The sequence below is a fragment of the Zerene cesonia genome, chromosome 3, assembly GCF_012273895.1.
Source record: "Zerene cesonia ecotype Mississippi chromosome 3, Zerene_cesonia_1.1, whole genome shotgun sequence".
Classification (NCBI taxonomy): Eukaryota; Metazoa; Arthropoda; class Insecta; order Lepidoptera; family Pieridae; genus Zerene; species Zerene cesonia.
Window position 1 is genome coordinate 439,285 of NC_052104.1, and position 13,553 is coordinate 452,837.

Consider the following 13,553-nt stretch of genomic DNA (forward strand, 5'->3'; position numbering starts at 1 on the left):
AAATTATTGTATTGTCACTGATCCTTGATAAGAGTATACATATATAGCACAAATTAAATCTGTCAAATCGAATGTAAATAAGTTACATTTAAACATATATGCAAGAAAATATTCCAGCTTTAACTGTTTATCTTCATAATTAACAAACATAATTGTCTTTAAATATATTAGGCAATTAATGAAACATTTATTTGATGAGTCATTAAATTATCTGTTGTACTTTTTTGAAGTATACGCTTTCCAATGTCTTATAAAATCGTTGTATAGAACTCGCTGAAAATATAACTATGTATACCATTAAACATATGTTTTCACAGTCGATTTTGATTTTATAATATTTCTTGTAAATTTCAGGCTAATTTAAGTACCTAAAAGTGACCCGCATAACCTTTACTCGACAGTAAAATTATAAAATATACAATTCAACGTTATTATTTATAATTCAAAACATCAATCGTAATATCGCTTTGGGTGTGATGAGAGAATACTGTGGGAGCTCGCAACGAATGGCGATTAAAAACGCCAAAACAAAGGGTTTTCTTTCCGATTAAAATCGCTGTTAGCAGAGTTTTAGCCAGCGACTCGTGAAAGCTTCCTTTTTCAAACAAAAAATCTGAAATTGACAGCTCTCCTTTGTTAGGAAATTTTTCAGGCGTAGCTTGTATAAATTTGATATTACGCTAATGTTTTGTTAATGTGTTTTAGTATCATTTTTGATATCAGCATTTATAACTTTTAGTATTCTTTTTTGTAAGAAAATCTGCTATAATTGTAAGCATAGCTATTTCACCCCGAGGATGATGTACTTAATTTTCCATTCATTTGTTTCAATGTGAGCTTGGTTTCTTTTATGGGTTTGACTTAAATTCAGTAGATTCGAGATTTTATGAGCAGCGGTTAGTCAGTGGTATGGACTTCGGACTTGTGGTTCAAAACATCTTCATATAAACTTTCACGTTTTTGATATATCAAACAGTAACTTATTATAACTATTTGTTATTTTCTATGTGATAGTCGAGCAACCTTCGGCACGTATTGGGCCGGCTCGCACCGGGGAAGTAACTTACCCCCACAGAAGACCGACGTGAAATAGTATACTTGTACGAAATAGCATACGTTTGAGTACGTATATTGCAAATATTATTATTCAGTAGAAGGAATAGTGCACAGATGTTTTGGGAATCTGTAAACAGTTGTTCTGTATTATAGATGACATAAAGCAGCTGTGTGATTGATCTAGGTCGCGAGGAAGTTATCGTAGCCTAGTTAACTTTCCTCTGAATCCTAGTTTCATGAGTATTTAACATGTACGTTTAGCAAAAGATTATTTTGACCATTACCATTTTTAGATGAAATTACAGTACGATATACAAGTCCACCAGAATGTTAGTGATTTATAAGACATCTTAAATCTTTCGTTCCAATCACGGCATTTGCCTAAAAATAATTGTATCATACACACACAAATTTCAGACTGTAACATTTCTCTGAATCCGAATAATGAGTTCACAGAATAGTTCAATTAGGTTCAATTTAGTATAAAAATCATGCATAAATAACCTTTTAAAGTATTTAAAAATATTCATTGTAAAGATTTTGAAAAATACGTCTAAAAACACACTCACTTACTTCCTCTAACAACACTTGAACCTATGAGCTAATATTGAGAGAGTATGAAAATATTGATAAACCAAAAAGCTCATTACACCCGCGGAGGGTCGCAGGATATCCATTAAATCGACGCTCTCACGAATAATGACGTACATTAATCTATATACCTACATAGTTAAAACGCAAAGCCTAAACAACTAGGTCGATTGGGCTGAAATTTGGCGTGCAGATAGCCACTATGCTCAAATATATAAATATATAAAGGAATTTAATAAATTCTACCACCAAGGGGATAAAATAGGGGATGAAATTTGTATAATGAAAATTTTAACCAAGTGGCAAAACTGCGGGCAACAGCTAATTTTAAAATAACGTAAATAGTACTATAAAGTAAGTATGAAAAATATACATATATAAAACGAGATTAGGTTATTTCGTCGCTAAGCATGATTGAGTATAATCAAATCAATAAAAATTGAATTCGGATATAAAATAAACCTCAAGTATTACTAAATTTCACATTAAAACTGAAAAATATAAAGATGACAACGTATATTCGCTGATAAATACGCTCACGTTAATAAAATGAAGGTGGTGGGCATATATTTTTGTACGCAACACGTAGTTTATTATAGATCACATAATCGTCAATTGCCAAGCTAAGGCTTAGGTAAGCTAAAAAAAGCAACCTGTCGTGAATCTTATTACTGGAATTTATCAGTAAAATGAACATTCGACTTACCGTATTATACGTAAGAGAAATATCTTTTTTCATTTCACATTCATTTGAGCGAAAATCATGGGACAAATAAAATTTTAACGGCGCGAAAATAGCGATACGAATTTTTCCCGCCTGAATAAATAATAAAGAGATAATCCTCATGAATCTTTTTAAACCAACATTTTGCAGAGTTATAATCAAATTCGGCTTCGTCTGTGATATATTTGTGGATTATTTATCTGTATATATACAGCTTACTGTTAGAAATTGAGATTATCTGTGGCCTTGTGGAAAAAACGATGTTCCTTTTTTGAAATGTAAAACAAGCTTGTGATGTGATTATAAATAAAACCATCATCATCAGCCTATATTATACTTATGTTTCTATTGCTGGGAAAATTTCGTCTATGTGGGTGTAGGCAATAATCCACCACGCTGGCCAATTACGGCTTGGCAGATGTCACATGTCGTCGAACTTTTGATTCTTAGACATACCAGTTTCCTCACGATGTGTTCCGTCACCGTTTCAGCGGTGCGGATGTTTATGATGCGCAGGTAAATTGAAGAATCTAATTATTACCTGTGTGTTCGCTTGGTGTCGAAACCCCCTTATCGATTTTAAGTCCGAGATCCACCACTGAGCCATCACTACAATAAATAAAATTAAAAATTCAATTACATTCACGAAATGCAATTGTGCAATAATAATGAATATATACATTTATTTGTTAACAATAAATCTCTTTGAATTTAATATCCATTCTTGATGAAGCAGATCAAACAAAACCATACTGAAATGTATAGCTCTGCGGTTTCAATAACATTGAGAATATTAAAAACTGCAGACTTTTATTTTGCCGCAATCGAGAAGATTTAAGAGAAATGAAAGTAAGATATAACGCTGAACTTGCGTGATATTCAATTATTTTAATGCTAAAAGGGATACTTTAATCTTTTACCGAATTTTGGTAAATTATTTTCGTAATTTCGTTCGATTATTTTGTTTAAGGAAGAAAGAACGAAATGAATCTGATTAATTAGCAAATTTTTCATTGATATTTATCACAAAATCAAAAAATGCAGCGGAATGATACCTTCTTCGTTTTTGGGAACGTCGGTTAACATTCTGCTTGTATGCAACTATTTACTTAACGTATATTTAGATAGAAATGTAAGGAGCTGGTCGTTATGGCAACGCTAAAACATAATATTATTATTTACATGTGGAATTTAATTCTAAAATGGAAATTCAATGTTTAATCTAATGCATGCCAAACTATTAATACATTGTAAATTAATTAATGGATAACGTTTTAATTTGAACCACGAGGCGATCATTGCTTGATAAAATGTAGGTAAAATACTATATATTAACAACTAACGGTCCGCCCCGGCTGCGCCCGTGGTGCATATATAGCTTAGTATCTATGTATTATGTAACTTGACACAAAGTACCCGACTTGTCGGCTTCAAGCACTACATCAAAGTCAAAAGATAACAGACTATTTCAATGAATAAGTCGTATTGGTATTATGATGTCTGTGGTCGTATTTAATCTTTTTATAATTGTCTTTAATTTCTAAACGCTTTTCTTAGAAACTTTATTCTACTCTTTGGAACATTATAAATAAATAAAGTTCAGAAATATAAAAAAAAAATATAGACAACCCTAACAATCTATGTGATTAAAATTTCAGTTCAAAAATTATAATCTACTAGCTTTCCGTCCGCGGTTTCACCCGCGTAGAATTCGGTTATATCGCTTTCATCCCCTATTTCAATCCCTGCTACCCTTTTTTCGCGATAAAAAGTATCCTATGTCCTTTCCTAAGGTCAGTTCTATCTTCATACCAAATTTCATCAAAATCGGTTCAGTGGCTTAGGCGTGAAAGCGTAACAGACAGACAGACAGACAGAGTTACTTTCGCATTTATAATATTAGTGTTTAAGTGTTTATAATATTAGTGGGGATACTAATATTATAAAGCTGAAGAGTTTGTTTGTTTGTTTGAACGTTCTAATCTCAGGAACTACTGGTCCGATTTGAAAAATTCTTTCAGTGTTAGATAGCCCATTTATTAAGGAAAGCTATATGCTATATATGTACCACGGGCGAAGCCGGAGCGGACCGCAAGTCAAAAATAATATTGTAATTTACACGTTTTTCAGCGTTAATTACTAGACAACATTTGATGAGTTTATATAACAAATCCAACGTTGAAATTATATTATGTAGGTAGTCCTCTCAATGAGTTAAAGTTATGACTTATGGCAACCCTAAGCATGACTAATGATGCGTACACACGAGGTGGAATAAAGGTTAATATGAATAAGCCGGTGTGTACTACGCCTACATTCCAATGTGTTGCAATACTGTAGAATTATTGTTGTAATTCCACCTGTCTGTTTTTTAAGTCGTTTGGTTTCAACAAAAAGCAAGTATGTCTATAGCTTAGTGATTGTATCGTATTATTTTATACGTGGTAAGTGTCATTCTAATAATTCTGGGCATAGCAACAAAGTATCATCAAAATTATAAAAAAGAGATATTTTTACAAACATACATCCATATCTTCTAAAAAAATTGTCGTTTATAATATTAGTACTACGTTTTAATTATATGGACACGGATTTTTTTATTAGATTACGCTTTTATTAGCTTCGCGTATGTGTGTATGTTACTACTCCTTTAGATTAGATTTTGACCACTTACCAAGGCTGGGTGACAATACAATAATTTTGCGAAATAATGCGAATCTAGCAGGATTAAATAATTTCCTTATGCAAACTCTGTATAAGAATGGGGACAATTTTCTTGTTTCATATATGTTGGATCTTAAATTGATGAAGAAACAATAAAAACATTAGTTCAGTTTTATAAAAACATAATTATTATAAATACCAATACAGAAGTATCAGTAATACTAGGCTATCATACAACTTAGAAGGTACAATTAAACTTTTATTTTATCCCACAAACACTGATCACATATCCACTACGCAGAAACGTGTCGCGTATGGAATATGAAGCGGGTATTAACTGCATCGCAATATTAATGGTTCGCTCTGATACATTGATAACGGTATTTGTTTATAAATCGAGATTCTATGCCGCAGTTAATCCTTGCTAATATTAAAATGGGGTGCAGTTTGTGTATTTCTGAGTTTGTGATTGGGTAATGGGTAATCTCTGTGTTCACTGAATCGATTTAAGTAAATCTTTTACCAATAGAAACGTTATCCGTGAATGCCAAGCTGTGTTTTACTTCAGTTTAGTATAGCGAAGTAATAGTAGTACATAGTAGCGAAGAATAACAAATGATTGTACTTATTTTTATTTCACTAGCATATTTTATCGACACCATTGAACACTCTTCAGATATAAATTCCAGCTTTAAAATCTCATATTCATAAGATTAATCTAGTAAGAATATCATCCTTCCTATAAATCCTACTAATATTATAAATGCGAAAGTTTATAAGGATGTTAGTGTGTTTGTTGCTCTTACACGCAAAAACGACTTAACCGATTGCAATGAAATTTGGTACGTAGATAGCTGGACAACTGGAATAACATATAGGCCGATATTCCTACGAGATACGGACTTACGCGGGCAAAACCGCGGTGCGCAGTTAGTAGAACATATATAGAAATAAGTAATAATGTCTAAAAGCACATTTGTTATCAGTAAAGAAACAGAACTTATGATCAGTTGGAATTACATTAAATAGAAATGAAAACACCACAAGAAGCAGTTCTAAAAGATGGCACAAAGGAAATGGTTAACCGCAAAGGTACTCGTATTCCCGAAGGCTAATGGGTTGGGGTCACAAATAAATTGCTATCACGTGGATATACAGACGACGCAGTTAATTCAGTTGCATTGTATTCAATACTATGATAATTAAATATGTGTTAGTCAAGCTTCTAAACGAATTGGACCAGCTCGCACCCGGGAAGTTCAACACCGCAACAGAAGACCGGTATGAAATAGTAGCATACTATGTTTCGTTCAGTGTGTGGGGGGAGCCCTTTTCCTGACCCTTACCAATCCATTCCTTCTTTCCCGTCATCAATCCTTTCCTAATCTCTTTCCTATTAAAAGCCGGCAGCGCATTCGCAGAGCCGTGACTCCTGCGAATCAGGTGAACTACCAGCTCAGTTGCCCGCTATTACATAAAAAAAAACATAAAATGCAACTTTTTCAGTATCCTGCGAGTAAAACTTAAACTATACGGTAAGATAGTCTCGGAGTTTCTCCACATAGTTCTGGTTTCCGTAGGATTTCCGGGATAACAACTATTCTATCATAATATTCGTAGTTAGTTATTTAGTTGTCATTTCGATTCGTCCGTCTCAATCTCTGTACCAAATTTCATCCAAACCACTGGTGTAGTAAAGAAGGGACAGACTTTCGCATGTACAATATAATAAGGACTTTTGCATTCATGGTAAACGTTTGTAGAGCAAAAGTTGACCAACAACGTTGCTTGTAGTTTATTTAAATATTCGATCCTCGGGCGAGAACACATGGGCGTAGCGAGGAGGCGGTTTTAGGGATTCAAACCGCCAAATGTTGATTCAACATTATTTTTATAGTTTACTATATTATTACAGCTAACTTATATAATATTGTTATAACATTTTAGTAATTTACTTAGCTTCTAGTGCTTTAATATAAATATGGCGTAATTTAGTTGGCTTCGTTGCGGCAACAATTTATTCATATAATATCACAGATATATTTATTGTTTATTCGAGGTTTTTCATTTCAACATAAAATACACATTTTGTGCATAATATTTCGTAGTACCAAGCATGTTTGCTTTGTAACATTTAACATCGGCTTAAATTATTATTTGACTTTAATATAAATAAAAAAATAAATATGAAAGGTTTCGGAAGTGCAATGGTAAATTGTATTTAGCAATAAAAATCAGGCGCCGGCGAGATTCGAACTCACGATCTCCTGTTTACTAGACAGGCGCTTTAACCAACTAAGCCACGGTGCCGACGGCGACGTTCATGAAATTTATTATAATAATTTAATACTGAGTGTTGTTTATTTGAAAGCGTTAATTTAGGAACAAATGGACCGGATTAGAAAAAATTTACAGCATTCAATGTGTATATGATTCTTAATTGCTATACGCTCTATATCTTAGTATATAAAAATCCAGTGTCATGTGTATGTGTATGTTCCAATGAACTCTTCACCAACTCAACCGATTTTGATGAAATTTGACAATTTATGTGTAATTTGGTCTAACTTAAGATATAGGATAGTTTTTATTTCGATTAATTATCCCAATAATTTATAATCTTAATATTTTTAATCATTAGTCAGGCACAGCAACGCGTGGCCGGGTATGCTAGTACTACATATATCGAGTGAAGCCGGGGCAAGACTGAGAAATTGGAAAAAAAGCTAGCCTGAGCTCTATTTGGGGATGATAGTTGAAAGAAGGTACGCACTACTTATTTAATACAAAAAACTGTGAATGAATTTTATCATAATATAGATATTATTCCGAACAATTTTATACTATCTTATCTATATGTTTTCTATATCGTATTAATTATTTATTTTATATTACAATGTGACAAGACACTGATAAGCCATATATTTATTTAAGCTATAATTAATAAGAAATCAGTTTTTAATAATTCAGTAATATTATTGAATGTTTGTTCATAATTTATTCTAATCACAAATATTTTATCACACAAGAAGCAATTCATCACCATTAAATACTTTATTGAAAGTCATGTATACGTAATAGGAATGGGAAATGATGTCGAAAATAAATGAAAATAATTAATAAAAATTCAGGCGCCGGCGAGATTCGAACTCACGATCTCCTGTTTACTAGACAGGCGCTTTAACCAACTAAGCCACGGTGCCGATGGCTGCATTTTCGAAATAGCTGTACAAAAAAATATGAAGATTTAAATATACAAGAAATAACAATATATTCCATCTATACACACATACACATTTAAAGCACCGACAAACACAAAAACACCAATAAGTAAACAAGCAACTATACAATAAAGAAGAAATAAATAAAAAATAAAACATGTTGTATGAATGATGAATAAAGGTTGTTTACCGGTATATTACTGACCAATGTGGATAAAATATATAGAATTATGACTTGAAATAGTAGAATTTACATGCGGGTACTACGCGAGAAAACTTCGCGATAACGCAAAAATACAATAGTGGTCCTTATACCTTTTGATTAAAGACTATAAAATTATGAAATCCTCTGATTTACTTAAGCTTATATTATATATGATATCTTTTGATTACCCTATACCTTAATTATGAAATCGTGTGATTTACAATACTTAAGCGTCAAAGTTAAATTTATTTTTAATCCTTGATTGGAGGTTCTCATGAGACTATTAATATGCATACATGCATACATAGTACATATACTTTGTATTGCATTATAGTATACAAGACGCTCGTCCCGGCTCCGGCCGGATAGTAAGATTCCTGTTTTATCCCAAGGGAGTTAGTATCCTATCACCCAAATCAGCTCATACCCTATCTGTATACCCAATTTCATCAAAATCCGTTCTGTAGTTTCAGCGTGATTGACGGATAAACATCCAAACTATTAGTGTGATTTTCGATAAGCAATATCTCAAAAGGGTTATAAAATACACAGCTACCTACTACTTCTCGTGAGAATTCCGCGATACCGAAAACAACTCTCGGCTCTCAAACTGTATCTCTACCTTATTCACATATACTGAATGAAGCCGCGGTCACCTGCTAGTACAAGTATACAACTCAAAGAGTCACAAGGAAAATCCCTCCATCACACGCTACAGTACGCCCATTCCGCTGGATTGCGTTTGCAACTAACACTCGGGATATATAACTGTCCCAAACGACCCCAGGGATTTCGACTTCAATGAATTACGGGGCAATTGCTTTCAAGGTTGTGGGAACTAATAAACTGTCAAAGTTTTCTTTCAATACTCTTTTCGCGTTCGATTGACACATTTGACAGCGGGATTTAGTTATTGGACGGAAAAGAAATTGAAAAAAAGAACCCGATAAAGTGAAGTCCCGTTGCTCCCAGTGGGGTGTAGGGCAAATGGACTTCCGTATATACTATACAATTATTAACTGTTTCACAGATCTATTTTCTTTGCAGACTAGTGGACCGATTTTTTTTTTTTTTTGTAGTTCCCACCAGAAATACGACTAAGGACTCCTTAGATCTACGCTTTTACAACAGTACCATTAAGTCGACCCCGCATTCATATAATTTATTTGATAACTGGCTTTTGCCCGCGAGTTCACACGCGTTAACCATTCTCTTAAATCACTCTATCTATTTAAAAATACCATCAAATTCCGACGTTTTAAAGATTTAAACATACATAGGGACATAGGGCAGACTAAGAAAGCGACTTTGCTTTATAGTATGGCGCCAAAAACCTACCAATGCAATTTTTCATGTACGATATATACAGCCTCATTCTCGTTGTTAAAACCAGCGCTAAATTATTATATTCTCGTCTATTCCAAAATATTTTTGGTTAAATAGTATGTAACTATATAACTAAAATACATAGCTTTTCAATTAAATAACGCAAAATAGCTGATTAGATTATAATGAAATTCGGCAACAATTTATTACCTAGTTTAACAAAGGATTTCCGCCCAAACCAACAACCCGCCCTAACCATAAATTATTTGAACAGAAATTTAATATCTTCAAATTTAACGTGTTAAATTAACAATATCCACACTAAACAAATCATAAAGTTTCAATAAATAGCTATACCGGTATTCTCGAATGAAACTTAAATAGCTGGGAGCTGTCGGGTTCCCAATTACCTACTTGGGACCTCGTCGAGTAATAAGATCGATCACTCGGAAGCCGAGAGACTGCTGCCAATTGCTTTACAAGGCATTAATTCAAAAATTTACGTTTTATTTGATGATAATAAATAAACTATCATTGATGATTTAGGAGTGTTCGCGAAGCTTTCTTCATTTTTTTTTTCTCTTTCTGATACATACCAATGTCGCTCTATTAAACTAGGGTTTATAGTATATATTTTTAAATATGGATTTATAACGTAAGTTAAGTTTTAATTAACTCCAAAGCAATTACGATTATACCATATAGATGTCAAATACTATAAAATTATAATATTCAAAGATAAAACTTTATATTTTACAGCACATAATTACAAAATAAAATAAACCCAAAGCATTACAAGAAAACTCATTAAAAAATTATCGAAACCCCAAAATTAATATAGATAACAGATTAAGTCACTCCAGTCCCCAGCCCCCGCACTATAAACTGTAACAAACCCATTTATACGGCGATTAGAGCCGAGTCTACTTAATTAGTTTGCTTCTCGTGTGGCTGCGAGCAACGTGACCTTCTGCGGTCAAGAGTAACCCAAGATTTAGGTCATTAATTTTTAGGTTTACGTCAAATGAGATAGGTACCCTAAAGATCTAACACGTGCTGTTAATTTTAATGACACGCCATCTTTGTCAATACCACAGATAACATAACACTATAACATTTTCATTTTTTTTTGTGTTATCGTAAATATTATGAAATTTTGCAAAAATTTATATCATTCCAGCATATTATTTTATTATTTCCATAGAATCCAAATCTTTGTAACACTAGGCCAATTGAGTTTTTGAACCCTTTATAGCAGCCTCTGGTCATACAAAAAAAAATGTTTCCTATCCTTTCCTTTCCAATCCTACTAACATTATAAACGCGAAAATTTGTAAGCATGCATGAGTCGATGTTTGTTACTCTTTCACACGAAAATAACTTATCGAGTCTGCATGAAATTTGGTACTGAGATATATATCTCAGACTATATAGTCTGAACTGGCACATTGGGTACTTTTACGCGGATAGCACGCGAATGACGCCGCGGGTTACAGCTAGTCTTAGAGCGGGCGTACACGGACTGCTCGAGCAGTTAACGGCTGAGCGACGTACACGGACCGCTCAAGCGGTCGGCGTTGACTGCTTGAGCAATCGGTTGTTGACTGCTCCAGCTGTCCCTACCAACCGCTCGAGCAGTTGAATTTCTACCGCACCGCTTCAGTATTTTTACCATATAAAAACTTGCCTCAAATATACAAAAGTTTCGAAATAGTAAAACAACCGTTTCAAGCATTTTATAGACAAAAAAAAAACAACCCACATCTAATTGTTATTTATTAAAATAATAAAATAAATACAGTAAAATAATTTGGTTAACAGTCTTCAGTTCCAACGACCAGCGGTTAACTTTAACTGGATGCGGCCGCCTTCCTCAAATCCTTTAACTGCTGGTTCTCAGACACCAAGGCCTGCACCCTCTGCTCATATTTTTCCCGTAACTCCTATAAACATACACTCATATTTAATTTGTAGTTTTTATAGCATTGAAATGCTTTTTATCACAGGATCACGGGTGGCCGATTTTACCAAAACTTTTGGATTTTGACAAAACTTTGACAGTGTTATATATAAGCGAGAAAAAAAACAAATTATTTTATTAAAAACAAATGCGAAACAATGGGTGTAATATCGCTCGTGAGGCCGAATAAAAACGTCATTTAAATTACAACATTTTAAAATAATTAGTCACATAATAATTATTTTCACAAAAAAAGAACAAAAAAGTAAACGAAACAAAAAATAATCAAAATCAGTTCACCCGATCGATAGTTCTGAGGTTATTAAAAACCTTAATAGGAATTAAAAACCTCTTGCCCTTTATGAAGCCTATTGAAATACATTTTTAGGTGCATCGGATAAGCAAAAAATTAATCAGTTTGCAAGGATGGAAATTAATAAATGTCTGGACAACCTTAAATAGAACTAGTTAGAAGAATAAAATAATTTGAAATAACCTAATTCATGTATTTAAATAGCTTTTGCCCTCGGCTTCGCACCCGTTCAATTCGGAGTAGTTTAATACATGTTATTGTAAATATAAACCTTCCTCTTGAATCACTCTATTTATAAAAAACCCCATCAAAATCCGTTGTGTAGTTTTAATGATCTATGAGCATACACACATACATACAGACAGACGTATGAAGCGACTTTGCTTTATACTATGAAGTAATATGGACCTTGAATATAGCGAGCTGGGTCATGTACTCCTTCTTGAGGTCGTCATTGAGGCTGGAGCTGGTCTGCGCGCGCTGCAGCACCAGTGAGTGCCGCTCCTTCTCCGCCTTAAAGCGCGCCTCCATCGCTTCCAGCCGGTCCTGAAATTATCAACATCAGCATCACCATCATCACCATCATCATCATTACTGTCCTGGTTACTCATGATCACGGTAACGGTAATGGTTATGGTCACGCATATCGTATGCAAAGGTCAAGGTCACCAACACGATGATGGCCTCGGTTACGATAATAGTAATGGTGGTGGTCATGGTCATGGTCATGGTCAAGGTCGTGAAATTGAAAGCTCGTCTCATTGAACAGTTTCGCATTACACAACTTCAAAATCGATCAAAATTTAAAACGATATACTTCACATTCACGAAACGATTGCAAATAAAGTTAGACATAGCATACATTAAAACACAAAAAAAACTCATTTATTTATTATGAGCGGCTGCTTTCGCTTTTTGCCGCGACAGTAGGTATCCACAGCACAAAAATCATTAATTATTATTAAACACGTCTCAGCGCTGCGGTCATAAATTATTCGAAGACTATTTCAAGCACAATTTCGCTTCGTGATTTGCAAATTTTAAAAAGCGATTCTACCTACTAATGACGAAATTTGCCAAGTTTGTAAGTGAAAAAGTTTTGTAAAACCACAAGCACGTCAAAAGTAAGTAATCCCTCGCATAAATTATTTCAAAAATTATTTTTTTATGGACCTCAGCAGCTAAAAGAAAAAAAAAATGCTTTTGAAGTCACTTTATATTATGTCACAGCGGGCAACTGAGCTTGTGGTTCGCCTGATGGTAAGTGATCACCACCGCCCAAGAATTTTCGCAGAAATATGCTTTTAAGGAGGAAGGATGTGACGACGATGAAAGAAGGGATAAACTGGGATGGTTAAGGACAAGGAAACGAGCCTTTGGGCCTTCTCGTTGCGGACAAAATTGTCTTTGATGGCATATACATAGTCTTGCCATAAATATTGTAATAAAGAAAAAAGAAAATTGTTAACTGCAAATAACATTTATTACTTTTA

General features: G+C 33.7%; 1 protein-coding gene and 2 non-coding genes across 3 annotated transcripts in view; all 3 read right to left on the bottom strand.

Moving 5' to 3' along the window:
* Positions 1–7,271: 7,271 nt before the first annotated feature.
* Positions 7,272–7,345, bottom strand: Trnat-agu. The gene has a single exon. It is a non-coding gene; the product is annotated as a tRNA-Thr (tRNA).
* An 819-nt stretch (positions 7,346–8,164) lies between these two features.
* Trnat-agu lies at positions 8,165–8,238 on the bottom strand. Its single transcript has one exon. It is a non-coding gene; the product is annotated as a tRNA-Thr (tRNA).
* Positions 8,239–11,546: 3,308 nt separating this feature from the next.
* Positions 11,547–13,553, bottom strand: part of LOC119838976 (periplakin) — a 10,527-nt gene continuing 8,520 nt past the window's right edge. The window contains exons 7-8 of the mRNA XM_038365138.1: positions 12,469–12,606; positions 11,547–11,730 (exon numbers count right to left, since the gene is read on the bottom strand). Coding sequence (XP_038221066.1) covers positions 11,638–11,730; positions 12,469–12,606 — 231 coding nt within the window. The 3' untranslated portion in view covers positions 11,547–11,637. The remainder of the gene's footprint in view (positions 11,731–12,468; positions 12,607–13,553) is intronic.